This window comes from Tursiops truncatus, chromosome 8 (assembly GCF_011762595.2).
Source record: "Tursiops truncatus isolate mTurTru1 chromosome 8, mTurTru1.mat.Y, whole genome shotgun sequence".
In the NCBI taxonomy this organism is placed as follows: domain Eukaryota; kingdom Metazoa; phylum Chordata; class Mammalia; order Artiodactyla; family Delphinidae; genus Tursiops; species Tursiops truncatus.
The window spans coordinates 59,336,169-59,363,557 of record NC_047041.1 but is presented as its reverse complement, the minus strand read 5'-3'; the positions used below and the strand labels follow the sequence as shown (position 1 = coordinate 59,363,557).

The window sequence follows — 27,389 nt, the reverse complement described above, 5'->3', positions numbered from 1 at the left end:
TTTAGGGCTCTTTTACCGTAAGGGACTATAGCTTCCTGGGGCCTCACACGAAAAAACAAAAAGAAAGAGACATCATTCCATTCAACTACTTTAGCAGTTAAAAGTAAGGAATATAAAATTAAAACCAATTAAAGCAATAAGTAGTCAAAATGAATGCCATTTTTATATTATGAACCACTAAAGGAGATTATTTTTATAAAGATAGATAGGAGCGGGGGGAAAGGAGAATAAAGAGATTAAAAAAAACACAAAGAGTGAAGGGAGACACACTTAACACAACAGACCCATAGGGTAAACAGAATATATAGCAAAGGGAAAACCACCAAAAGGACAATTATAAAGGGGTATCTTGATGCGGATTATGCTTTACTAACCAAGGTCATGAGTTAAACCATCTTGGTTTCTGCCCCATATGTTGCTTAAGCACAGCAGAGGCCAACTTCTCAATCTGCACATCAAAGGCTCCTTCCCTCCTCCCCAGCCAAGAGGTCACCTACACTGCATGGACAAGGGTGACACAATCTCCTCGTCCATGTCGTCCACATCGTCAGTCATGATGAAGTGGGCAGGGTTGGGGCGCGTACTACCCATCCAGCTGGGATCTATGTTGAGGGCAGCCACCAGGGAGTGGACACCAGGGTTATTGACAATCTGGAAGCCACAGAGGATCTCAATCTGTTGCCAGCGGTGCAGGCGTTCCCGCAGTGCTGCCGTCACCTCGCTCAGAGCTTGCCTGAAGAGGGATGAAAGGAAATGGCAGGCATGGGTGTGAGCCCCAACAGAAGTGAGGCTGCTTCTCAGAGGAGCAAGTTGGGGGGATATGTGTAAATAAGAAACACAATTAAATCATAAACTTAAGAGCAAGGTGGGAAATAGCCAAGGGCTGCGGCACGAGACCAGAGCTGTACCTCTACCAGTGAAGAAGCAGAGTTAGGGCTGGAGGCCCTGGACGACCTCCGACTCTGAGGATGGGATGGACATCGCCAGAGCTGGGCAACAGGGGCTACTTACTTAGCTGTTAAGATTTTGTGATCCACATCATCCAGGGAAGAGCTGTGGGCCACGTGGAAGGTGCCAAAGAGTGTGTTTCTCTTCTTTTTTATCTTCTCAGCCTGCAAAGATGAGGCCCTCAGCTTAAAAAGAGCAGGGATAGAGGCTAGAGAAATGAGAAATGCTATTCTGTGACTGGTTCCCCTTCCTCCTAGCACAGCTTAGGCTGCACAAGAAGAAGGAAGACAAGAAGGGAAAGGAAAACAGAAGGCAACAGGAGAGAAAAGCATAGGGGAAGAAAGAAAATAGAGGCAGTGAGACAAGCAAAGGGATCCTGGCCCCAGGAGGATTCTGTCCCCATGTCAGTCTGGGGCCAGCAGAGACTTCCCTCTACCTGCCTCCACTTGCTTCATCTTTCCCAAAAGGCAGGTGGGAGTAGCCCCACACCCTCATTCCCTCCTCCAGAAGCCTGAAGACATTATTAGAAACTGTATTATCAGGAAAAGAAACAAAACCCAACACCAGGATATCTCTGTGTCCAACAGGAGGGATATAGAGAGGCAGAGAGGAGGAAGAAAGGCAGGTGAAAGGAGGGTGGGGGGAGAGAAGAGGGCAGCAGGAAGGCAGGTCTCACCCCCTCCTTGGCCACCAGCAGCTGCTTCTCGGCATTTTGCTTCTTGATGTTGTAGTACTGTACCTCCACCTCGTGTGTCAGCTGCAGCCACTTCTGAAGGGCCTCTGGAGCATACCATGAGCTATGTGATTCCAGCTCCTTCTCTGCTTTCCTCAAGGCCTCCCGGACCTGTGTAGCCAAGAGGATGTGAGTCCTTACTACTACCAAGACCCTCTCCAATGCCTCTGTATGATACTTCAGAGTTCTTTTCTTCTGTCTCACCTAAGCTTCACAACTCTCCCAAGAGGGAGAAGGGGCAAGGATTATTCTCTGTATTTTACATACAAGAAACCAAGCTTGGAGAAGGAAAGTAACCTCCTCAAGGTCACACAGTCAGTAGTGTCAACCAGAACTCAGATGGAGATTGATTGATTTATTTATTTATTTTTGCTGCCAGAGTAGAGCAATCTATTCTCACATACTGGTTGCCTCTCCTCATCATATAGCCAATCTCAGCAATCTTCCCTGCTCTCATAAGGTACAGGCTATCTCAATAAATCCTCTTCTTTCTGACAGTTGGGTCTGTTCCTGGACCCAAGACATCACAATGTGGCAGGAAAAGCATTTGGTTGGGAGTCTGGAAATATGATCTGGTCCCTGGTCTGTCACTCAACTGGCTGTGTGACCATGTGTTTCCTAAAGCAGACCTCAATCAGTGTAAGGCTTTCTCCCATGCAAATCCAAACTGTAAGCGAAGGGGTGATCTCAGGAGAGCGTGAGCTCCCCGTCATGAGAGGTATGTAAAGAGCTCATGTCTGAAAGACCTTCAAAATGATTGCTGATCCAGAAGGGGATTGGCCTGAATACTCTCCAAAGTCTCCTCCAGCCCAGAGACTTTATCAGTGATTCTCCCATTGAGATGGGTGGGTAGGCTGTAATAGGCACTCTCTACAAGGCAAGAAAACAACAAGCAAGCTTATACCTAACATGGGCACTGCCAACAGAGGTCAAGATATGGAAGGACCAATGTGTAAGCAGAAACCTCCTCACTGACTTCTCAGCAAGGAGCATAAAATGAAGCAGATGGTCACAAAGCACTTAAGCATGAATCTGAGAGTATATACAGAATCCATTATATTCACTGAATTCCTTCTATCTCACCCAGCCTACCAGTATAAATGATCCCCAACTCCCCCATCTGAACACTGACTTTTAGCTGGTCAGAATCCCAGAGAAAAGAGATTGAGAGCAGTCTCATGCCCAACTTCAGCCACTGGGGAAGTATCCCATAGCAGGCCTGAGGTCCTCCCCTGAACCTAATATAGACCGGGAGGGCCTTAGCTAAGGACAGAACACCTTCATTCCTCTGAAAGCCAATGACAAGATGAAGCATCAATTGGTTTTTGCTCCTTGAAAAGGAAACTATAAAATGGCCCACTCCTGGCTTTATAGATTTAAAATGAGGAACAGATACCTTAGAGGCTGATACACCGAGTCTGGAAGTGTAAGATCAAGTTCTACATTAAAAGCAGTTTGATGTAGCTGCAAAACTTTGAAGCTATGAGGAGCAGGAGGACAAAGCGCTAACTTAAAAACCTCCAAGGAGGGCTTCCCTGGTGGCACAGTGGTTGAGAGTCCGCCTGCCGATGCAGGGGACAGGGGTTCGTGCCCTGGTCCGGGAAGATCCCACATGCCGTGGAGCGGCTGGTCCCGTGAGCCATGGCCGCTGAGCCTGTGCGTCTGGAGCCTGTGCTCCGCAACGGGAGAGGCCACAACAGTGAGAGGCCCGCGTACCACAAAAAAAAAAAACCTCCAAGGGGCAGAAATGAATCTCTCATAGCCTTTCAGGGCTGAGGAGAAAGAAATCCACCAGATCTGAATAACAAGTCAGGAAGGGGCATACCTGAGAAACTGGGACAAATGAGCCTTAGACCAAGTCTTATTAAACTACAACCCAGTTCCAACATATGTCAGTCTCTCATTGGCTTGAGGCAATCAGAGCCTCACCCAACATACCTAACAGAACCCTATATCTGATGGAAGATTAAAAATCACCTGCAGCCTCTATTATTTTTTATGCACACTGTCCAGCATTTAATAAAAATAAATTACTAGACATGAGAAGAGGCAGGAAAATATAAGCAATAATCAAGAGAAAAAATAAGCAGTCCCACAAATGATCCAGATGTTAAGAGTTACCAGTCAAGGACTTTAAAACAACTATGATTGAAATGTTAAAGAAAATATGGGAAAAGATGGACAGGAAACATGAAAACATGGAGACTCTGGACAGGGAATGAGAACCTATAAAAGAGCATTCTAGAAAATGCCCTATGAAAGGGCATTCTAGAAAAATACATTATCCGAGAGTAGGATTCCACTGGATGGGCTAAATAGCACAATTCTCGGCAGAACACAGGATTAGGGAACTCAAAGACAGATCAATATAAAACAACCAAACCAAAGCACAGAGAGAAATAAAGAACAGAACTAAGCATAATACGCACTACAGAGAACGTGTATTCTGCAGTTGTTGGGTAAAATGCTCTATATACACCAATGAGGTGAAATTGATTAACCACGTTTAAATTTTTTATATCCTTACTGATAATTTTGGCTGCTTATTACTGAGAGATAGATGCTCAAATCTCTAACTTTGATTATGAATTTGTCCTTTTAGTTTTCTTAACTTTTGCTTTACATATGTATTTTAACTATATTTTTAGGTGTACCAAATTAAAGGTTGTTATATATTACTGTTTAATTCACACATATCATAAGTGAAATGTCCATTTTTGTCTCTAGTAATACTTCTTTCTCTAAAGTCTACTTTGTCTGATATTAATATAGCTACAGCTGCTTTATTTTGCTTAGTGTTTATCCTAGTGTTCTCATCCTTTTACTTTTAACCATCTTGTATCCTTATTTCTAAAGCTTGCCTCTTGTAAACAGCATATAGTTGGGTTTTGTTTTTTATCCAGTCTGACACTTTGCCTTTCAATTGTTTTGTGTAGTCTGTTTACATCAACCAAGTCTCAGCACATTTGAAAGGACTAAAACCCTATGGCACACACTGTGTGACCACAGCAAAATTAAACTGGAAATCAATGAGAAAGATAAATAGGAAAGTGCCCAAGTGTTTGAAAATTAGGCAACACACTTCTAAATAACCACAGGCCAAATAAGAAATCACAATGGAAATTAGAAAATATTTTGAAGTGAATGATAATGAAAATATGAAATATCAAAACTTAGTAAATGCAGCTAAAGCAGTGCTGAGATGGGAATTTATAGCTCTAAATGCATGTGTTAGAAAAGATTAAAGGTTTAAAATCTATAACCTATTCTTCCATCTCAAGCAGCTAGAAAAATAAGAACAAGTTAAAAAAAAATTTAAGTGCAAGACTTCTACACTGAAAACTACAAAACATTGTTGAGAGAAATTTTTAGAGACCTAAATAGGTGACAGGATAACCAGTGCTCATGAATTAGAATAATTATTTGGTTAAAGTGTCAGTTTTCCCCCACATTAATCTATAGATTCAATGTAAAAACAAATAACAATCCCAGCAGAGCACACTGTAACGGAATGACAAGCCAACATGGAAATGCAAAGAACCTAGAATAGCCAAGGCCATCTGGCAGGAGGACAAAGCTGGAGAACCTAACACTGCCAGATATCAAGACTTGTTGTAAGACAATGTGGGATAAGGATAGACATATAGACCACAGAACAGCGTATCTACCTGGGAAAAAATCTTGATCTCCTATCTCATCTTATACATAAAAATTAGTTTGAAATAAGCTATATCCCTAAATGTGAAAAGTAAAACAATAAAGCTTCTAGAGGAAAATATCTTGGAGTTAGGAAAAGATTTCTTAAACAGGCCACAAAAAACATCAACCATTAAAAAAAAAAAGATTGAGTAATTGGTCTTCATTAAAGTCAAGAACGTCTGTTCATTAAAAGACAATATTAAAAGAGCAAAAAAGCAAGCCACAGTCTGGGAGAAAATATTTGCAATATGTATGTATATATATAGACATGAAGACTTACATCCAGAATATATTTTAAAACTCTTACAAATCAATTAAGAAAAAATACAACCCAATTTTTTAAATTAGAAGAGATTCCCAAATAAAGTGGTCAATAAACGTATGGAAAGGTATTCAATATTATTGGTCAATAGGAAAATAAAAATTAAAATCACCATGAGATACCATTACATCCATATCAGAATGTATAAAATGAAAATGCCTAAAAATACCAAGGTTGTAGCTCAACTAGAACTCGCACACTATTGCTGGTGGCAGTATAGATTGGTACAACCATTTTGGAAAATAGTCAATTTCTGATAAAGTTAAATATATAAATGACCTACTGCATATCCAACAGAAATAAGTGATGCCCACCAAGGAGGTTCATAAACAATGTTATTGATAAACTGTAAAAAAAAAAAAAAATCTGCAAACAACCCAAAAGTCTATCAACAGGAGAATGGATAAATAATTTACAGTATATTCATACAATGGATTAATACTCAGCAATGGAAATAAATCAGTTATCACTACATGAAACATGGATGACTCTCACAGACACAATGTTGAGTGAAAGAAACGAAACACAAAAGAATACATACTGTATAATGCTATTTAGATGACGTTCAAAAAGCACGTGAAACTAATCTGGTTTAGAGATTAAGACTGTAGTTACCTTTTGGGTGGAATACTGACAGGGAGAAAGGGGAGGCAAAAGCGAGCCTTCTGAGTGCTTAAGAGAGTCTGTATCTTGATCTGGATGGTGGTTACACAAGTACATGCATATGTAAAAGTGTGCCAGCTGTATACTTAGGATTTGTATACTTTATGTAAATACCTCAATTAAAAAGGAACAAAATAACTGTTACCACCTGCTATTCACTGTTCTTTGACAACTGCAGTGACCATTTTTTGCAACTTTCCCACTACTCTTAGCCAGACCTTTGGCCCCTGCCCTTTTACCCCACCCCCTCGGGGTGTCCAAGAATTCGCAGATTTCCCCTACCTGCTCCAACTCCTCCTCAGCATATTTTTGGCGGCTCCGTTCATTCTCAGTACCCTCCCGCAGCTCCTTCAGCCGCTGGGCTTCCTGCTTGGCAAGGCTGATCTCATCACGCAGCTTCTTCTCCAGGTGTACCTTCTCCACTTCCACTGTGCGGTGCTCCTCCTGAGCTTTGTGCAGCCTGGGGGGCGATGCGGGGAGCTGGAGAAGGCCAGGCAAGCGGGCGCCAGCCAACACGCCACGAGGCATGGCATCCAAGAGGAAAATGAGGGCTCCAGCACTCTGAACATATTCTCCCTACTCTGCTGCCTGCCTGGCTCTGAGGTAGCTCAGGGCCAACAGAAACCACGGTCACTACCATAATTCTTATGTGGGCCATCATTCTGCTGCCAGTAATAAAGGCTGTGAAGCTAGGTTCCTGGGTACCTGAATCCTTCCTTCTAAGGTGTCTCACATACTCAGATCGTAACAACTACTAATTTACAAGGTATTTCACATTTGTTCTCCCTGCAGATAATGATATATTGTATCATTATAAGCCTGGGACAGATACGGACATGAAGGCTTAGAGACAGGAATTAACTGCATGTAGAACTGAGACCAGAATTCCAATCTGTATGTCTTCAAATCCCACAGTTACTACCCTTATACCAAGGCATCTGGAAGGTGCAATAAATGTAGAACACCCTGCAAGCTAGACCAAAGACCCAGAGAAAGCCTGATGGTGAGATGTGACAGAGGTGGTGGTAGTGGGGGGGATTTAGGAAGATGAGAGAGGAACTATTGAGCTGTACCTCTTGGACTCCTGAGTACCTGTTCCCAGAAGCACCGAAAAATGAAATTCATGCCAAAGGGGCTGGACAGGATTTGGGAGAGCCCCTGCTGCCCCCAGCCCTGAGTTCCCTTCCTAAGTATCTTCCATGGTGGGTAAGATCTCAAGGGCATCAGTTATAATGAAAATATGCTCTTGTACCCACCCACACATTCCCTCTGTTTACTGACAAAACCTTTCATCCATCCAACCAAGCTTCCTTCCTTCCTCCCTTCTTTCCGCCACATATCTATGTTCATTCATTCATCCATCCATTCATTCACCAAGTACTTTAAGGCATCTACTAAATGCCAAGCCCTGTGCTGAGCCCTAGATATATTGAAATGAGTGAGAAAACTGTCTCTGCTGCTGAGGTACTCATAATCTAGTCCAATATAAACAAGTAAACAGATAGGTGCACACAGTGTGATAAGTTCTATGATAGAGAGATATACAAGGTGTTGGGTAGGCCCCAGGGATGGGGTGATCAACTCTGCCTGAAAGGAGTCAGGGAAGGTGAGGCCTGGGACTAGACCCAGAAGAAAGAGTAACAGTTGGCTAGTCCCTCTGGAAGAGGGAAAGGACTTAGCCACTGTCAGGTCTTCCGATCTTAGCAGGAACCACCAAGTTACCGGGGAAGCAGGATAAGAGGGGGAAAGGATGAGGAAGAAGACAAGTGATATATGGCTTTAGACTTGAGGTACGGAAGAGGAAGGATAGGCTACAGAACAAGTAGGGCCCACAGAGAAGAGCACTGACCACTGAGTTAATTAAGAAGGTGAAACAGAAGAGGCAGAAACAGAACTCAGCCTCTAAATAATCCCAAGTCCAGATGTGTCAGTGACTGAAGCCTCAAAAGATGTGGTGACAAGTAAGGAGGGAAGAGGGAAAATGTCTAGGCTGCAAGCTTCCTGCTGACAAACTGCAGCCTTCTATCTACTTTGCTCCTGGAGTGAAAGGCAGTTGAACCTCCTTAAGGTATACAGCAGGTGGCGCTACATGCACAGCTAAAAACAAATCAGAGGTGCCATTTCCAGCCCCATCCCCTTCCCCTTGCTGAATGTCCTCCTTTATTGTATTCTTCCATGACCCCACTGCTTGAAATTACACCACTAGGGATTCGATTCTTCACTGACATATTATCCTCTCCGGAAGCAGCCTCTTCTGAAAAGCCTGTGATATGCCTGTCTTCTCCATACAATAGGGAGCTCCTTTTAAAGTAGAATCAAAACTGACCCACTTTCATAACCCTAACAGGATCTAATAGAGATGAAGATCAATAAATACCACTGGGTACAGAAATGAGAAAATAAATATACAATCAAGCCTTGTCTCACTACATCTCCTCCACAGAAGACTAAGCGTCCTGAAGGCAGCAATCAGTTACCATTACAAGCAAGAAAATCAGGCAGCCTGACTGCAAGCCCTGGCTCTAAGCAGCTGTATGACTATGGACAAGTCTGTTCCCTGGACTAGGCCTGTTTCTTCCTTTGTAAATGGTAATCAAAATTCCTGCCTGCCTCAAAGAATTATCTTGAAACCCAATGAAATCCTAACTGGAATGCACATGTAGCATTACATTTATTCACCCAAAATATCAGGAACTCTGTAAAAAAGCTCTTTGGTGGCTGACAGTGTAGGCCTGCCAAAGTGAGGAGGGACAAGGAGGCACATGGGCTCTGGACACTGTCAGAGGAGGATATGTGTGTGCACAGGTGCAAGCCTGTCTTTGGGGAGTGTGTGCATTTGTTTCTCCAAGTGCCGCAGTGGTCATTTAGCTCTGGAGGCCATGCGGAGCAGGGAGGGCTGGGAGCTTAGTTTTATCCCCAAACTTGGAATGTCTCCTGCCTAGATTCTTTGCCTTTGGAATGAAAACAGTACATGTTTTTCAGACAAATGAAGAACGGGGACTGCCCACATAGCAGCATTTAGCCCCTGTTTGGAAAAGGGCCCAGGAACAAGGGGGTCCAGCAAAGTAGCCAGGAATCGGCTCAAAGATAAAACTCCTCTTGCCTCCTAAAAGTCCAGCCCATGGAAATGAATCTGCTAAGCCTGCCTTTATTGAGGCAGCGCCCTGTGGGTGTCGAAATTCCTAGCTTACTACTTACTGACACTCACCCTCTCTGAGGCTTCATTTCTTCAACTTGAAAATTGGGATAACAATACCTACCTAACAGGGTTGTGGTGATTAAAAACAATAATACATTTAAGTACTTAACAATACCTAGCTCTTAAGAAATCCTTTCCCCATCCCTCCAAAGAAAATTATATCTATCATTTTAAAATAACAGAAAAGAGCCAGACTTCTTCATTCCTTTTTACATGGATTCCTGCAAAGACTTCCCAACTGGAGCCCCTAGGCTGTTGGAATAATTTTCTAAAAGACAGTCCTGAAGTAGGCTTCTCCTTTTCTCAAAACCAAAACAAAGCAAAAAAGCCAAATACCTACATTGACTCTCTATTGCCTTTTGCATCCTGCTAAATTTCTCCATGTGAGTCTGTAGGTGCCAGGGATCTGGCCTCACTCTATACATTCAACCAGAACTACCAGGTTACATCTTTCCTACTCGTCTTTCAAGGCCACCTCCTCAGACTCCACATCCACTCATCTCCTACCTCTGTGCCCTTCCAGTCCTTGAAGCTCTCGTCCCATAAGCTGGCACTGAGTCACTGCTCCTTCTTAAGTGTGAGCTTTGTGGCCCCAGGAGCAGTGACTTCCTTACAATTCCCTGCACAGACCTGATTCCTAGACTTCAGGAAGTGTTGGGTTGGCCAAAAAGTTCGTTTGGTTTTTCTCTGTAAGATGGTTCCAGTAGCGCTTAGTTGTCTTTAACTTCATTAGAAACAATTTTGTTAGATTGTATTGTGACAGCTGTCATATCAGCATGCATTTAAAAAAAAACTTATCAAAATTGGTGAATTTTGGGGGCTTCTCTGGTGGCGCAGTGGTTGAGAGTCCGCCTGCCGATGCAGGGGACACGGGTTCGTGCCCCGGTCCGGGAAGATCCCACATGCCGCGGAGCGGCTGGGCCCGTGAGCCATGGCCGCTGAGCCTGCGCGTCCGGAGCCTGTGCTCTGCAACAGGAGAGGCCGCAACAGTGAGAGGCCCATGTACCGCAAAAAAAAAAAAAAAACTGGTGAATTTTTGTGTAGCCATTTTAATACTGAAGATGGAAGAAAAAAACAACATTTTTCAGCTTATTAGGCTTTATTATTTCAAGAAAGATAAAAACACAAATGAAACACAGAAAAAGACTTGTGCAGTGTATGGAGAAGGTGCTGTGACTGATTGAACATGTCAAAAGTGGTTTACGAAGTTTCGTGCTTGCTGGATGATGCTCCACGGTCAGGTAGGCCAGTTGAAGTTGATAGCAATAAAATCAAGACATTAGTTGAGAATAATCAACATTACACCACGCGGGAGATAGCCAACATACTCAAAATATCCACATCAAATGTAGGAAATCATTTGCACCAGCTTGGTTATGTGAATCGCTTTGATGTTTGCGTTTCACATAAGTTAAGCAAAAAAACCTTCTTGACCGTATTTCCACATGCGGTTCTCTACTTAAGTGTAACGAAAATGTTCTGTCTGTAAAACAAATTGTGACAGGCGATGAAAAGCGGATACTGTACAATAATGTGGAAGGGAAGAGATCGTGGGGGAAGTGAAATGAACCACCACCAACCACACCAAAGAACGGTCTTCATCCAAAGAAGGTGATGTTGTGTATATGGTAGGATTGGAAGGGAGTCCTCTATTACGAGCTTTTTCCGGAAAACCGAACGATTAATTCCAACAAGTATTGCTCCCAATTAGACCAAATGAAAGCAGCACTCGACGAAAAGCGTCTAGAATTATTCAACAGAAAATGCATAATCTTTGATCGGGATGACGCAAGACCGCATGTTTCTTTGATGACCAGGCAAAAACTGTTACAGCTTGGCTGGGAAGTTCTGATTCACCCGCCGTATTCACCAGATATTGCACCTTCGGATTTCCATTTATTTCGGTCTTTACAAAATTCTCTTAATGGAAAAAATTTCAATTCCCTGAAAGACTGTAAAAGGCACCTGGAATGGTTCTTTGCTCAAAAAGATAAAAAGTTTTGGGGAGATGGAACTACGAAGCTGTCTGAAAAATGGCAGAAGGTAGTGGAACAAAATGGTGAATACACTGTTCAATAAAGTTCTTGGTGAAAATGAAAAATGTGTCTTTTATTTTTACTTTAAAAACCGAAGGAAACTTTTGGCCAACCCAATACTTAGGTTGGCTGACTGACTGGCACCTTCTCTTCACAGCTAGATCTTCTACAATAGTTTCTAAGCCATGTTTTATTTAAACAGAATACCAGACTATCAGAGCTAGAAGGCCCTGGTATTCTCCTAGTTCAATGCCTTTACATTACTGATGAGGAAATAAGTCCTAGAAAGGAAAGGGATTTACCCAAAGTCATACAACAAGTGAGTCTCGTGAGATTTAGATGCTGTACAAGAAAGCATGAAAGGTATTAGGAAGACAGATTTGTGAGGTTTCTTTGGGAAACAGTGAAGAACAGTTAATTATGTCTACTTCTATGGGAAGGGAAGCAGTCCAGAGGTGGGACGGAGGATAGAATGACCCCTAACTAGTCATCCAACCAGGGAAGCTCAAGACCTCTGACAGCTCCACACTTCTCCCTCTGAAGCTCCGAGGGAGAAAAGAGAGAAATAAGCTTCTGCCCTGGGGAGGAATACTTGCCTGTGCGAATGGAATGGCAGGAACCTAGGCTCTGATGCAGGTTTGGAAGGATGACACAGCCTGGGCCTCTACGTCGTCGGCAGGGTCTCAGGAGCCAGACGGCCCACAGCGCAGGTGGAAACTGGAGGCTCCCAAGAGATGGCAGCACCAGGGCCGTGGGGAAGGGGCAGGGCCTTACCTTTCCTGAAGGTCATGCAGACTCTGCTCAGCTCGGTGTAAGCCCTCCAGATCCTTCATCATCTTCTTCATGTGCTCCTTGGAGTAACGGTTCTGGATATAAGCAAACCAGCAGCCGCCCACACCAATAACGATAGACACCACAAGCATGAAGTCCTTGAGGTGATTATGGCGGGTCACTGCCAGAGAAGAAGGGCACAGTGAGTCGGGGTGCCCACTACACACTTAGCCCTGCAGACTCTGCTGCATCCCCTCCTCCACAAAGCCTTCCCGCTCAGGAGGAAGTCGTTTCTCTTCTTAGACACACACTGGCCACACTCTGTGCCATTTTCTCTACTAAGTCAAGGCCTAGTTTGGAAAGGATGAGAGGCCTTAGAGCAATACAGGAAGCTTACTGGATCATACTCTCCTAATACACAGTGAAGAGAACTAGTGCCTTCTCAATACATCCCAGCCATTCTGGGCTGCGATGAGCCCATGTGCCCAGATGCAGTGGCTTTTACCCTACAGGGTAAGCAAGGCTACAGTGCTACACTAGGTAGAAGGGGATGGCTGGTAAGGGTACCAAGCAATGTCACTGGAGCCTGAGGACTGGCTGTGGGACTGAGATTATTGCAGGAGCTGGGTCTCCTGGACTACGAGGCTATTCTAGGTACAAGGTACAAAGAACAGAGCAGGTAAAGGTCTGCAAGTCTCATCTACAGAGAGCATTTCTAGGCTGCGGCTCAGCCCAGAGACCAGGTAGAACAGGAGTAGCATCAAGAGATTGGTACACATTAAGACATGACATGTGCCAGGAAGAGAGAATACCTCCAGGGAAGGCCTGGCAGCAATCTGGTGAGGTGCGAGGGCCCTGGCCGCCAGCTGGGGTTCAAAGCAATGCTCAGTCTCCAGAGCAAAACCAAAAAGCTAGACAAGGAATAACATCAGAAGATAAGAGTAAAAACCACGTCCCAAGAACTGAGCCCGCCAGAAGAGGGGCAGTCCTGGAGCCTGAGATTGGTCCCGGTATGCCAGACCTGGGCTCTCGGCCACAGCACAGAAGACTGAAAGAGACACCAGGAGGGAAAGAGGCTGCTCCTGTAGGCCCTGCCTGCATTGTACTCCACTTGAGATAGAGCAGCTATGGCTCAGAGGGGCCCCAGACGAGGGGAAAGAGGTAATGACGTCCTGTGCACAGTGCGTCACCTGGTGTTGGGGAGGGGGAGGCAGGACTGACGGGATTTCCGTGCCCAGTAAGGACAAGGGGCTGAGGGGAATCCAAAAGGATCCAGTGGAGCCACCGAGTTGAGGCAGGGTCTAGACAGCAGGAAAAGACACATGGAGCTGAAATCCCACTGCACGAAGCTGAGGCCCAGTTTGACAAAAAGGGTTATATTCATAGCTCCTCATTGAAAGGCTGAGCAGTAGGACCTGGGGATGGTGTGGGATCAAGGACAGATTAGCACATTCTATTTCCATCCAAGGGAGGGGAGTTACTAGGTCCAGGGTGTAGCCGTGTCCTTTACGTGTTTATGCCAGACTCCAACAGAGAAAACTGAGGGTCCTCTAGCGGCCATCCTCTAGCTTCCCGGAAGGTCTATACTTCCAGCCATTCTCAAGTCCGCACTCTCCCATCCTTCAGGTCCCAAGAAGGGATATCTCTGCAGCACAGCGAGCTGCTTTCCTTTCTGGAACACACCTGCCTCCTATCCAGCCTCCACCAAAGGCTGGGGTACTGTTTGTCTCCCCTGTTTATTAAAGACTTTTCATCTTGGCTTCCCAGGGTTTCTCATCATCAACATCTCCTTTACGTTCCTACTCAAAGTCAAAGGTACTCTGTTCAAACAAGACTCCATGCGACCAGCACCCTCCCCCTATTACCTCCAACACTTCAAAGTTCTTAAGGTGGGCATACAGATTGGGCGTGGATCTATTCTATTCAGTCCCTTATTCTACCTTCTCTAGATTGATTTGAAACAAGATCCTATTTTTCGCAGCTTCATATTCTCATCCAACGCATAAATAAAAATACTGAATGACCAGGGGCAAGGATAGGCTCTATCAGTCACCCCCTGGGTCTCTTCAGCCAGTTTTGACTCCACCTAAATACACAAGCATCCATCCCATATATCCCTCTGCCTTTTCAAATGCATAGCTGAAGCTCAAATATACTGCCTGTCGCATCCCATGGGCTACCAAGCTTGGTGGGAAGAAAATAAGTCTAATCTAGCTGGTTTACTCTGTGGCCCCTACTGATCATCCCTTGTCTGTAGGCCAGTGCCCAGCACAGCACTGACCAGCACACAGAAGGTATTCAATAAATATTAGTGGGATTGAATCTTCACTGACAAGCCTCAAGTGTGATATCTCCCTCTCTTTAATCCACATAAGCAAAGAAGGGAAATAGAGAAAATATAAAATGGAACGGGCATTTATATTCATTTCAAATTCTCACAACTATTCTATAAGGTAGAGTCTTCCCATTCTGTAGACCAGAAAACTGAGGCTCCAGAGAGGCACTGACTTGCCAGAGTCCATAAAAAGTGACAGAGCTTGGATTCAAATCCAGATTTGCCTGACTGCATGGTCTTTCTGCTACACCCCACTTTCTCATACTCATGCAGCAGGTATTGTTTCTGTTTTACTACATGCAAACATCTCTCACCATGGAGATGCCTATATCCCCTGATCTAGCCTGAGTTCAACTCTAAGGATTCCAAGGCCTGAGTTTTCCCACGAAACAACATGCTGGGAGCTGGCTGTGGCATTGTCATCAGGACAGTGAAGATCCAAAGGCTGAATGGCCAGGCCTTTGAGGTTACACGTAAGGCCTCATGTAGAGAAATTTTTGTTTCATCAGAGGAAGCATCCTGCACTTAGTATGAGGAAGTCTGGGTTCTATGCTTGCCTCTGCCCCAATCTGTCATGAAATTCATTTCCCCCATCTGGGTCTCAGCTTCCTCAACTGTAAAATGCATTATCACAGAATTACTAAAAGATCAAATGCATAGTTGTAAATGAAAGTGCTTTGAGGTGTTTGGAGACATTTAGATGGGCATATCCCATAGGTAATAAAGAATGTAGATGTGGGATTTGAGGAAAAGGTAGGAGTTGGAGAAGTAGATGTGAGAATTGTCAGTTCCCTTCAGTGGGGCCCCGGGCTGAACCCCACAGTCCTAAGGGAATCTGTGATGGTTTACTTTATGTGTCACCTTGACTGGGCTAAGGGATGTCTGAATAGCTGGTAAAGCATTATTTCTGGGTGTGTCTGTGGAGTTGTCTTCATAAGAGATTAGTATTTGAATCGGTACACTAAGTAAAGAAGGTCATCTTCACTAATGCGACTGGACATCATCCAATCGTCCACATGCCACTAAGGGCCTGAACAGAACCAAAAAGCAGAGGTAGGGCAAATATGCTCTCTCAGCTTGAGCTGAGACATCCATCTTCCCCTGCCCTCTTACATCAGCTCCCCTGGCTCTCAATCTTCAGACTCAGACAAGGACTCACACCATCAGCTCCCCTGGTTCTCAGCCTTCAGACTCAGACTGAATTATACCACTGGCTTTCCTGGGGTCCCAGCTTGCAGACGGAAAGATTGTGGAGCTTCTTGGCCTCCATGATAGCATGAATCAATTCTCATAATACATCTCCTCGCATATGTATCTATATACATAACCTATTGGTTCTGTTTCTCTGGAGAACCCTGACAAATACAGAATCTATAAACTATTGTGTCAGAAAAAGAAGGGAAAATAGGGAATTTAAGAGTCTAGTCTATGCCTTATTAGTGATGTACCTCTTCCTATCATAATCTCAATCCTATTCTTCAATTCCCACCACCTTCCCAGCCTACCACAGTTCACAGAGACCTGCCCATTCCTTCTCCTCTGAACTAGGATTCCCTGACCAACCCACTCTTTGGACAGCTAAAAACATGTATTATCTCAAGGTCTGCCCTAGGATTCCCTGACCAACCCACTCTTTGGACAGCTTAAAACATGTATTATCTCAAGGTCGGCCCTGTGTGTTTTTCAGCTTCCATGGCAGTCACCTTCTGGTAATCTGTGAGTTACTCAGGACCAGGGCACAAGACTTACTTATCTCTGTAGCCTCATACTTAGCATAGAGGCTGGCAAGAGCAGGTACTCAGCAAAGGTGGAAAGGAGAGAAAAAGGGAAGAAGAAAGGGAGGTTTTAGCAGGAAAGGGGAGATACAATATAAAGTGCACGTGGAAGGCAAATAAATACCAGCTCCTGGGATCAGAAAAAATATGGCAAGCTGTCCTCACAACCCCGACTGGAGCTCAGCTCTCAGAATCCACCTCACACCAGGGAACACAGCCACAGAGAAACCATGGAGGTTTCATGAGAGCAGAGGTGGCTGGCTAGGTGAACAGAGCGAACCCAGGGAAGCTGGTTAGGACCTGGGGAGCCAGAGGGTGGCAGAATTCCCAGCCTGAGTGCTGCAAACAGATTTTAGCAAAATTAGGTCAACTGTTAACACAATCAGGCCCGAGGCAAGGGAGGAGGGTGTAAACAAATGAGATGCTTACATGTGAACACAGTCAGGGGTGATGGTGAGAATTTTCAGGGTGCCAGTTAGCAATGAGAATGTGAGCCTCCAATAATTATCACTTTCTGGAATCCCCTCTCCCAGTCTATTCTCTCCACCGTTCTACTGCCCACACTAATGTATGTGCTAGGAGTTTCTCTTGTCATTTACACAGCCTTCTGTGCTGAGGTATCTGTTTAACCTGTAAGAACTATTTCTGGGCCCTCCTCCCTTCTGGTTGTAGCCAAAAACTGCCTTAGCTGCCTCACCTATGCACAGACACCACATAGGGAGCTGTTCTCCCCACAACTAAGCTGGGCCAGACTCTTCTCCCACCTCCCCCAGCTTCCTTCTGTGTAACTTCTAGCATTCATCTCCTGGCACTTCTTCCTTGCTGGGCCTTACACTGAGTGCTGATGACAGATGAACAAAGCTGTGTCTACCCTCAAGGAGTTTCCAGTTTAAAGAGTAACAGACAGGAAAACAGATTGTTATACAGAAAGCAGGTACAATTACTTTGCTGTGCACCTGAAACTAACACGATATTGTAAATCAACTATACTTCAAAAAAAAAAAAGGCAAATCTGAAATAACAAACACACAAAAAAGCAGGCACAAAGGGCTGTGAATCCCCAGAGGAAAGTAAGAGGGAAGGGTTGAGCATGCCCGGGAAGAGGCTGGAAAGGCATCCTAGAGAAGGCTTGAAGGGTAAGTTGGAACATAACAAAAAGGAGAAAGAGGGTAAGAACAGCTGACAGAGACCAGAGCAAGCTGTGCCAGAGAGGCAGCTACTCCTGCTTCCTGAGGACTTTTCCCTATTACCTGAGCCACTGAGGAAGGAAGACAAGGTGCAGTCTCGTCTTTTCCTCTATCACAAAGGAAAATTCCCCAGCCCTCGCAATTACTGGGCAGGCCTCTCTCTGCACCCTTCTCTGCACCCTTCTCTTTGTGCTAAGAGCACAAAGGGCACATAAGCCCTTAGCCCGAGACCAACCACAGCAGGCATTACACTAAAAACAGTAGCTATCATTTACTTAGGGGAAACTGGGACACAGAGAACCTTAGGAATGTGCCCAAGGTCACAAAGCGAGTGAGTGATAGAGCCAGTTTGCTTGATTTCAAAGCTGAAACTCTTATATCTTGTTTCCTCTAACACAAGTAGAGGGTGGGATAATACAGTAGAAAAGAGCACTGAAATGTAAGTTAAAGACCTAGGTTTAGGGGCTTCCCTGGTGGCGCAGTGGTTGAGAGTCCACCTGCCGATGCAGGGGACACGGGTTCGTGCCCTGGTCCGGGAAGATCCCACGTGCCGCGGAGCGGCTGGGCCCGTGAGCCATAGCCACTGAGCCTGCGCTCCGCAACGGGAGAGGCCACAACAGTGAGAGGCCCGCGTACCGCAAAAAAAAAAAAAAAAAAAAAAAAAAAAGACCTAGGTTTGAGTCATGGCTCTGCTATTGAAAAGCTGAATGACGTCTAAAAACTCACCTCATCTGGGCCTCAATTTCTCCCTCAGTGAATCATTTGCTGCCCTAATGAGACATCAACTTAGGCCCCAAACTGAACACTGTCCTTGGGCCTCTATGTCTCAGAGCACACCTGACACCTGACTAGCGGCACGGCCAGGAGAGCCCCAGGTGGGCCAGCCTGGAGCCAACTCTGCAGGTGGAAAAGACAGGAAAGCACCTGTGCTGCTCTGTGGCCACATGGGGAGGACTGAGCTGTCTGCCGTTGTCAGGACTCTGGGCCGAGCCAGTGTGATCCCTCTTCCCCCTTCCCAAGCTCTGAGGCTGCTGTGGGTAGATGGATCCTGCTCACTCAGCAGACACCCCCAGCTACTGTAAACAAAATTTTGATTTGCGATTTCTCAAACCTCAGACCCGTTAAGACTGGGAGAGGTAGCCATGACTGGAAACTGAAGTGGGCCCAGGCGCTCTGGGGGTGTTTACTACAAGCCTGTGGTGAGGGCTGAGCGCTCACCCTGGATGTAGAACCCAGCAGAGCCAGCACAGGCCATCACTCTAAGTCCTACGTGAGTGCTGCACAGGGAAGAGCACTGACCTAGGGATTTCAGTCCATGCGCAAATGGGAAAACAGAGCTGAGAGGGACACAGATCAAGGGATTCTTTGCAGATACCCACCAGGCATGGCCCCGCCCTTGCAGAAGTCTCCTGGCAAAGAGCTTCCTAGTATCTTCCTCAGGTTCCAGCTGGCAATTTTCAAAATTTTTCTTTAAGAAGCATCAGCAGGAAAGTATAAAAACAATCTCTGCCATCAGGACAGCTGCTGGATTCCAAAATCTTAGCTCCCAGGAGTACACCAACTCTATCTGAGTCCTTGAATGAGAGAGCCAGTAAGAGCCTTAACGACCAAGCCCATTTTACAGATGAGGGAAGCTAAATCTAGGCAGGAGAACTAAATTGCCAAAGGTCACTTGATAAGGCAAGGGCCAAATACAGAAATCCTAAAAGTACAGGATACAGGATACAGGAGGAAAGAACAGACCTCCTCCTGTCTTTTACACAGAACCCTTATCAACCAAAGGGTCCTTGCCCAAAATCATGGAATGTACAGCTGAAAGGAATTATAAGGATCCTTTAGTTCAGCTGTTTCATGATCCAAATCAGCAAACACATACTGAGAAAAGTGACCTACACCAGGTCACACAGTGAGTGGCAATTCTGAAGAGACCAAGGTGCTTTCCCAAACTTTATAAGAAGTTCTCTAAATGGAAGTCCAGGAGTTACAAAAAATCAATTTGTGTATAATGATGATGATGATGATGACGATGATGATGATGATGGAGATATAATCCACATACCCTAAAATTCACTCTTTTAAATTGTACAATTCAGTGCTTTTAGCGTATTCACAAGGCTGTGTAACCATCAGCACAATTAATGTTAGAACCTTATCATTACCTCAAAAAGAAATCCCATACCCATTACCAGTCGCTTCCCATTTCCCACTCCCTCCAGCCCCTGCCAGCCACCAATCTGCATTTGGTCCCTATGGATTTATCTATTCTGAATATTTCATATAAATGGAATCATACAATATGTGTCCTTTTTTATGTCTGGCTTCTTTCACTCCCTCAGTTCTGTCACTTCTTTCACTTTTTTAGGCCACTTTTTTCCAGGTGCATCCACGTTGTAGCATGTATCAGAACTTCATTCTTTTTTATGGCTGAGTAATATTTCATTGTATTTATATACCACAACTATTTATCCATTCATCCATTGATGGATATATGGGTTGCTTCTACTTTTCAGCTATTGTGAATAATGCTGCTATGTATATATACTTGTTTCAGTACTGTTTTCAGTTCTTTGGGTACATTCCTAGGCATGGAATCGCTGAGTTATATGATAACTATGTTTAATTTTTTGAGGAACACTATTTTCTACAGTAGCTGAACCTTTTTACATTATCACTAGAAATGTACAAGGGTTCTGATTTCTCCACACCCCTGCCAACACTTACTTTCTGTTTTTTGTTTTCGCTTTTATTGTAGCTATTCCTAGTGGGTGTGAAGTATCTTCTTAGCTCTAGTACCCCTGCTCTGCCAATCTCAGAAATAGTTTTCTGCTGACCTCTGACCTCCCTTAGATTAGGTCATATGCAACCTATAGCTATATGAAATGAGTCTAGGAGAAGATACTCCTGTCCTGGTATCAGTCTAACCTGCTTCACCAAGGCTCCTCTTGCTGGCTCTGACCTCTGGGACTCAGTACCATGTATGTACTCAGGATTCTGGTTCCTATGCTCTCCAGCCCTAGCTGATTTTTCCATATACAATCCTTGCTGACTTTAACCTGCAGTTTCTAATGCACCCTTTCAGATATGGTAAATCCTATTTTGAATCAGAACATGTAACAGTTAATATGTCTCAGAAGACTAAGGAAGACTTTCAGGCTGGCGGAGACCTCCCCTAACTAAGGTGTGACAGAGGACAGCCTCTGCAAAGATAGCTTAGCTTTCACTGCTGGGTTTGATTCTTCTGGCAGAAGTGTTCTTGCTGGTGTATACAAAGAGAGGGGAATAGGCTGTTAACGGAGAGAGTTTAATAAAGCCACTTCCCATTTTTCAAGAGTCAGCTCAAGAGTGATCCTCTCCATAAAGCTTCTTGGTCTGCAATTGAAAACTCCTCCCTACTTTGTGCTCCCGCCTGAACTATGGAATGACTTACACGACAGTTATACCACCGTATTTGTTGACCATTTATTCAATTTGTTGACATGCCAATCTCCACTCAGAGGGAACTTCTTGAGAGCAGGTACCCTGTCATGCATAGTGGTACACAGTAGGTGCTCAATAAATGTTAGTGGATGAATGAAAGGCCATTGCTCAGTATGCAGGGTGGGTCTCACATAAAGAGTAGTGCCTTTGCTGTGTCATTTATTCAAAACTTATAAATGAATCACAAGAAAAAATGTGTCCTAGGACCAAAAACAGGGCAACAAAGGAGATAGAAATGGTCTTCTCCCATGTTGCTCTGTTTCACGTTTTCAAAAGATATAGACCTTCTGGAAAAGGCAAAACTATGGAGAAGTAAAAAATCAGTGATTGCCAGGGGTTGAGGAGGAGAGCAGGGTAAATAGGTGGAGCACAGACGATCTTTAGGGCAGTGAAACCATTCTGTATGACACCACACAGATGGATACACATCATTATACATTTGTCGAAATCCACAGACTGCACAACACCAAGAGTGAACCTTAATGTAAGCTACAGACTCTGGGTGATAATGCTGTGTCAGTGCAGGTTCAGCAGTTGTTACCACTGTGACATCACAGTGTACCACTGTGGTGAGGAGGCTGATAATGGGGGAGGCTGTGCATGCATGCGGGCAGGAGGTATATGGAAAATCTCTGTAGCTTCCACTCAATTCTGATGTAAACCTAAAGCTACTCTAAAAAATAAAGTCTAGGGACTTCCCTGGTGGTCTAGTGGTTAAGACTCTGCACTTCCACTGCATGGGGCACGGGTTCAATCCCTGGTCGGGGAACTAGGATACTGTGCAGTGTGGCTAAAAAAAAATTTTTTTAATTTTTTTAAATTAAAAAAATGAATATAGGGAATTCCCTCGTGGTCCAGTGGTTAGGACTCGGGCTTTCACTGCTGTGGGCCTGGGCTCGATCCCTGGTTGGGGAACTAAGATCCCACAAGCCGCATGGCCAAATAACTAACTAAATAAATAAATAAAGTCTATTAAAATTTTTTTAAACCACGGAAAGTACAGACCCATCCACCTCTATTGAGACATCAGCTTGGGCACTTGTCAAGCCAAATGCACGGACAGGGAAATGTTATGCTGCCCATGACCCTGCCTGCCAGCTGCTTCTCTGGACTGGTTCTTGGTTCTATAGCATTCTGCTGCTGGCATCCTCAATTGATGCCAACAGCTCCCAAAGGGCAGGGAGTAGGCCCTAAGAGACTGTTTGGTCAAGACTAATTTTCTAAGAAATCTTGCTACTTCTGTGCTGAGTTCACTTAGAATAAAAAAAGGTTGGCAAGGTTGGCCCTTCCCACCTCGCAGATCTTCAGGAGTTGAAGCACCTAATACCCTCAACTAACCCTGGGTTGAAGAGACCAAACTTCCTTGGTCTGAGTGTGTCTCTATTGATTCAGTGAAAGCCTGCTTAATCCCCTTTGTCTGTCCAAGGACACAAAATGTCCAGCAATCAGTTCATACCCTCTGCATATCCACAGCTGAGAGCAGGAACAGCTAAATGGCACTCGGCCCCTTTTGGGTTACTTTTTATACCTGAGCATGCCATTCATATTTTAGCATTTGTATCCCTGCTCAGGTTGTTTCCTCCACCTAGAATGCCCTCTCCTGCCACCTCCATGGAATAAAACCCTATCCATCTTTAAAGGCAGAGGTCACACGCCACCTCTTCTATAGGATGCCTTCTTTATCCCTCCCCTGGATCTCAGCAGCATTGTGTACCTCTCTAGAACATTCATTTTATCCCTTTAGGGCAGACCCAGGACCTCAACCCAGCCACTCCAACTGCCTTCGGGTCCATGGCACATCAGCAGCCCTTCTTGCCACAGGACTCACAGAGAGGAGGCCCAAAGAGCACTGTGTCCAGGGCCTTCAGCTGCAGCTTCTGCCGATGGCTCCGGTCTGTCATCTTTAGCACAGTCCCTGTCATGGTGGTGTTGGTTACAGCGAGCCTGTTGGGACAAAGAGTAGGGGCTCAGTTCCCTGCCGGCAAAGCAGGAAGGATCCTGGTAGGACTACCCACCTCGCCCAGGAACACTTCCATGACTTCTAGCTCCTGGCGATTGCTCCCCTCTGCACTCTAGTACACAGAGTCTGTACCAGTGGATCTCAACAAGCAGTGAACAGGACACATAACATTCACCAAGAATTTGTTCACCCTTCTCCCCATGTCCACCATCTCCTGAATATCCTACTCTCAAAGGATTATCCATCTGTAACCATTCCCACACCCAACTGTAAATTTTCTGTTGTACTTCTCCTTCCAGGGATTATCCACTATATACCTGTCCCCATACTGCCACCATTTGCAAACACATTCGCCTGTCCAGCCCAGGTCAAAATGTTATGCCACGTGACCCAGCGATTCTAGGGACCTCTGAATTATCCTAATCCTAACACATTGTCATTAAATATAAATCTGCTGACAACAAGCATTGCGTTAGTCTTCTTATAATGCAATGCAACAAGCATTGCATTAGAACTTCTAAGAAATGCGAGATGAGCTAACATTTAATAAGCAGCTGTGTATATCTCATATTGTTCTGACACTTTAGATACAATACCTCACTTGGTCCTCACACTTTAAGAACCCAGTTCTATTATTAGCTCCATTTTACAGATAAGAAAAATGAGACTTAGAGGTAAGTAACTTCCCAAAGTCACGCAGCAAGTAAGTGGCAAAGGCAGGATACAACGCAAATCTGCTAGATCCGTCCCATTATACCACGCTGCCTAGGGATGGGCCTAGAAGCGCCCACACTCTACCCCACACCCTACTCTCTGAATGCTCCATGCTTCCTGCTGTCGCTAAGGTACCACAGCTTGTTTATCTCTACCCCTATGCCCAGCCTGGCTGGGTCTGGTCTTGGATCTAATCCTAGTCACAGAATGGCCAAGTGAGCGCACTGCCTGAGAACTAACTTCTTACCCTATGTTTTACAGTTTTAATCCAAGCCATAGCCGTTCTTCAAGATGGAATAGGCCAGGGATCCACAGGGCAATACTGCTATTTCCATGGGAAAGAAACCTAAATCCTGGAGCTTCATGGTCAATCATCTGTTTAATTGTCTGTCTTTTCCACTAAACGTGGAGCTCCTCAAGGCAAATGTGAGGTCTAATGCATTTCTTTGTCCTCAGGACCCAGGAGAGAGCATGGCACATGGTAAGTGCTTGGTAAAGTTTTGTTAAATAGAACTAAACTGAGTATTTCCAGGAAGCCTATTTTCAAACTACATGGGGCAAGAGGAAGGTGCAGTGAAAAAAGCAGGGCACTTAGAACCAGGCAGACCTGAGTTCAAATCCCAGCTCTGCCACTTACCAGCTCTGAAAAATCATAAAATATCTGAAGTTCAGTTTGCTTGCCCGAAAGTTGGGATAATAATTCCTTCCTCCCAGAATTGTGAGAATCAACTGAAATAATAGGTAGGAAAGTACCCTATAAAGGGATGTACAGACATTAAGATTATTACTCTCTCAGAGTAGGGAGAAGCTGTGAATAAGAGGCTGCAGGCAGTAGAGGAGGGACCAGCCAGCTCAGCTAGGCCTGGACAGCAGCGCCCGGTAGCCCTGTGGCTGGAGGCTGCAATGTGTGGGCATTCCAACAGCTTCCCCTTCCCCTTTCCCCTTTGCTGAAGCTCATAACCAGATGCACCTACATAATAAGATGACAGATTATACATAATCAGCACTTACCAGACAGTAAGCCCTTTGAGGGCAAGGGCAGGTTGTTGTCATCTTTATCCCCAGCACCCAGCACAAGTGCTTGGCCCAGAGCAGGTACCCAGTAAATACTGGGTGAATGAATAAGTGAATGGATTAATGACTGAATGACATATGGCGCTAGTTTGACATAACAAGAAGTCCAAGCAGTATTCCATCCCCTCCCCACACCCACCCCAAGTCCTAGTACATTGTGCCTGAAAGGGAGGCAGAGCTAGGGCATAACAGCTGTCGGAAGAGTCATTCCAGAGAGGAGACTGGGGCCAATGGTAGTCAGCCCCCACCTCTGCACCGGTTCTTTAGAGCAGATAAACTGCAGATGGATAGTTCCGGAAAGGTTAAAAGAGCCCCGAGTCCCCTGGGCAATGAAAGAGGCAACTGCTGGGGAGACAGCAAAAGAAAAAGAGAAAAAACACAGGCTTTGAAGTCTACCCAGATCTAGGTTCAAATCGCAGTTTTGCCTCTAACTAGCCATGTGACCTTGGAAAAGTTACTAGGCCAGGTTCATCATCTAGATACAATAATACCTACCTTACAGGATTGATGTCAGAATTAAATGAGATACTGTACATAAAGTGTTGAGTAGAGTGCCTGGCATACACTAAGCACTCAATAAATGGTAGCTATTAGTACTAGTCCCAGGATTGACAGAACTATTAAGTAAGAGAATAGATGTGGAGTGTCCATATGCTTTCTAGCAAGTGCACAGTAAATGTGCGAAGTCTATAGATCCTGCCCTGAAAGGGGTGAAACTTCAGTTAACAGGTGAGAGCAACGTGAGGGCAAGCCGACCCCAGCCCATTCCCTGCACCCCCAGTGAGAGAACCCAGTCCCTTCCTGACCTCGGCATGGCATGGCCACTGAGCTGCAGCTTCCGGAAGGTCTCCTCATACTGAGGCAGCTCCACATATGTGATCAGCCACTGCACCACCTCATCCACGGTCCAGTTGTATACTGCGGGAAGAGATAAGCAAAGCCATGACTCCAGAACGCAAGCACTGCTTGTTCTTACTGTCACAGTCTCCACGACCTTAACATTCAGCACATGTCTACGTGTTTAACAGATCTCTCTCCCATAAAATCCCAAGTATGAAAGGAATACATACAGTACTTTTTGTCTGACCTATAGGGGATGGACTTGTTCTTCCACTATTCAAGTATCTGGGATAAAATAATCCTTAATTATTATATAATATACTACATTATATATAGTATTATATTATATATTATTGCAATATAATAATAACAAATGATATTAATAGAAGCCATCATTTACATAGCACTTACTATATAACAGGTACTGTGCTAAGCACTTCACAGATATTAGCTCACTAATCTTTGCAACTACCATGTGAAGGATATGTTCCACTTCATCCCTATTTTACAGATGAAGAAACTGACACACAAAAAGGTTATGTAACTTTCCCAAAGTTATCCAGCCAGGAATTGGTAAAGCCAATTTTGGACTCAAGCAGTCTGGCGTCAATAGCCCTTGCCCTAGCCATTATGTCATAAATATAATACGTATATAACATTTTAAAATTTATATAAATAATATATATAAAGGATATATATATATGTGTATATATATATATATATATATATATGGACACACACACATACACACATATGTATATCCTCCCTGACACTGCTGGAAAGCTTCATACTAAGGCAAATCTGAGCCGAGTGACGGATCCAGATGACATCACTTAAGCCCTGAATGAGATCACACCTGTAGACAGCCCTATTCATACATTTTTCAGTTTTGTGCAAAAAGTATTTTCCCATTTTGCTTATATCAGATTAAAAAGATTTTCTGTCACAGCAGGAGCCAATTCTAACTGAAACAATTACTGAGTGATCATTCACAACATGGTAAATCATGTCATTACCATACACGGATCACTGTACCTAATCATTTCCTCAATACTATAAGACTGTGATTTTTTAAAATGGACAACCATAAAAATAATCCTTGTAAAATAATTTTAATATTTCTGTGGTATTTAGCCACATATATAACAAATTTATTTCCATACTTTATCAAGAATCAACAATAAAAGAACAGAAGAGGACTTAACATGCAAGGAATATGTTCAAGCCAAGTAAAAGTCAAATGACATCATGATGTATTATATAAATCAAAGTTTCATAGGAGCTTGAGTAGAGAAAAATGGTGGGAGGACTGAGTCACCATATAGCACCCAGTAATACAGCTATGCTGAACTTAAAGAGCCTTGGGTGGGAGCAACTGGGTTTCAGCAAAAACATGTCATTTTATTGGATTTGAAATTTGCTTTTATTTAATGTATCAGTGTGTTTTTGTTCATATTTGTACACAAATTTTATATAGCAACTTAAACCTCATTTTATGTTTCTACATATTTAAATACCATTAAATAAAGCCAGCTTTGCAGGCCCAAGATAAATGATTTCCCTTAAAAGGAATCTGTACATTTCTCAAGTTGAAAACTACCGCTGTGAGCAGCAAGAAGCCAAAAAAGTTTTGAAGCAGAATGAAATGGTGAGATT

At 44.2% G+C, this 27,389-nt stretch overlaps 1 protein-coding gene across 7 annotated transcripts in view; it reads right to left on the bottom strand.

The window, feature by feature from the left end:
* The window catches only part of STIM1 (stromal interaction molecule 1), a 192,748-nt gene that overhangs the window by 9,135 nt on the left and 156,224 nt on the right, over window positions 1–27,389 (bottom strand). For all 7 annotated transcript variants that reach the window (XM_033862421.2, XM_019939516.3, XM_033862422.2 and 4 more), the window contains 7 exons: window positions 25,700–25,811; window positions 22,974–23,089; window positions 12,375–12,552; window positions 6,648–6,825; window positions 1,625–1,792; window positions 1,012–1,112; window positions 498–733 (listed from right to left, as the gene is read on the bottom strand). In XM_033862421.2, coding sequence (XP_033718312.1) covers window positions 498–733; window positions 1,012–1,112; window positions 1,625–1,792; window positions 6,648–6,825; window positions 12,375–12,552; window positions 22,974–23,089; window positions 25,700–25,811 — 1,089 coding nt within the window. The remainder of the gene's footprint in view (window positions 1–497; window positions 734–1,011; window positions 1,113–1,624; window positions 1,793–6,647; window positions 6,826–12,374; window positions 12,553–22,973; window positions 23,090–25,699; window positions 25,812–27,389) is intronic.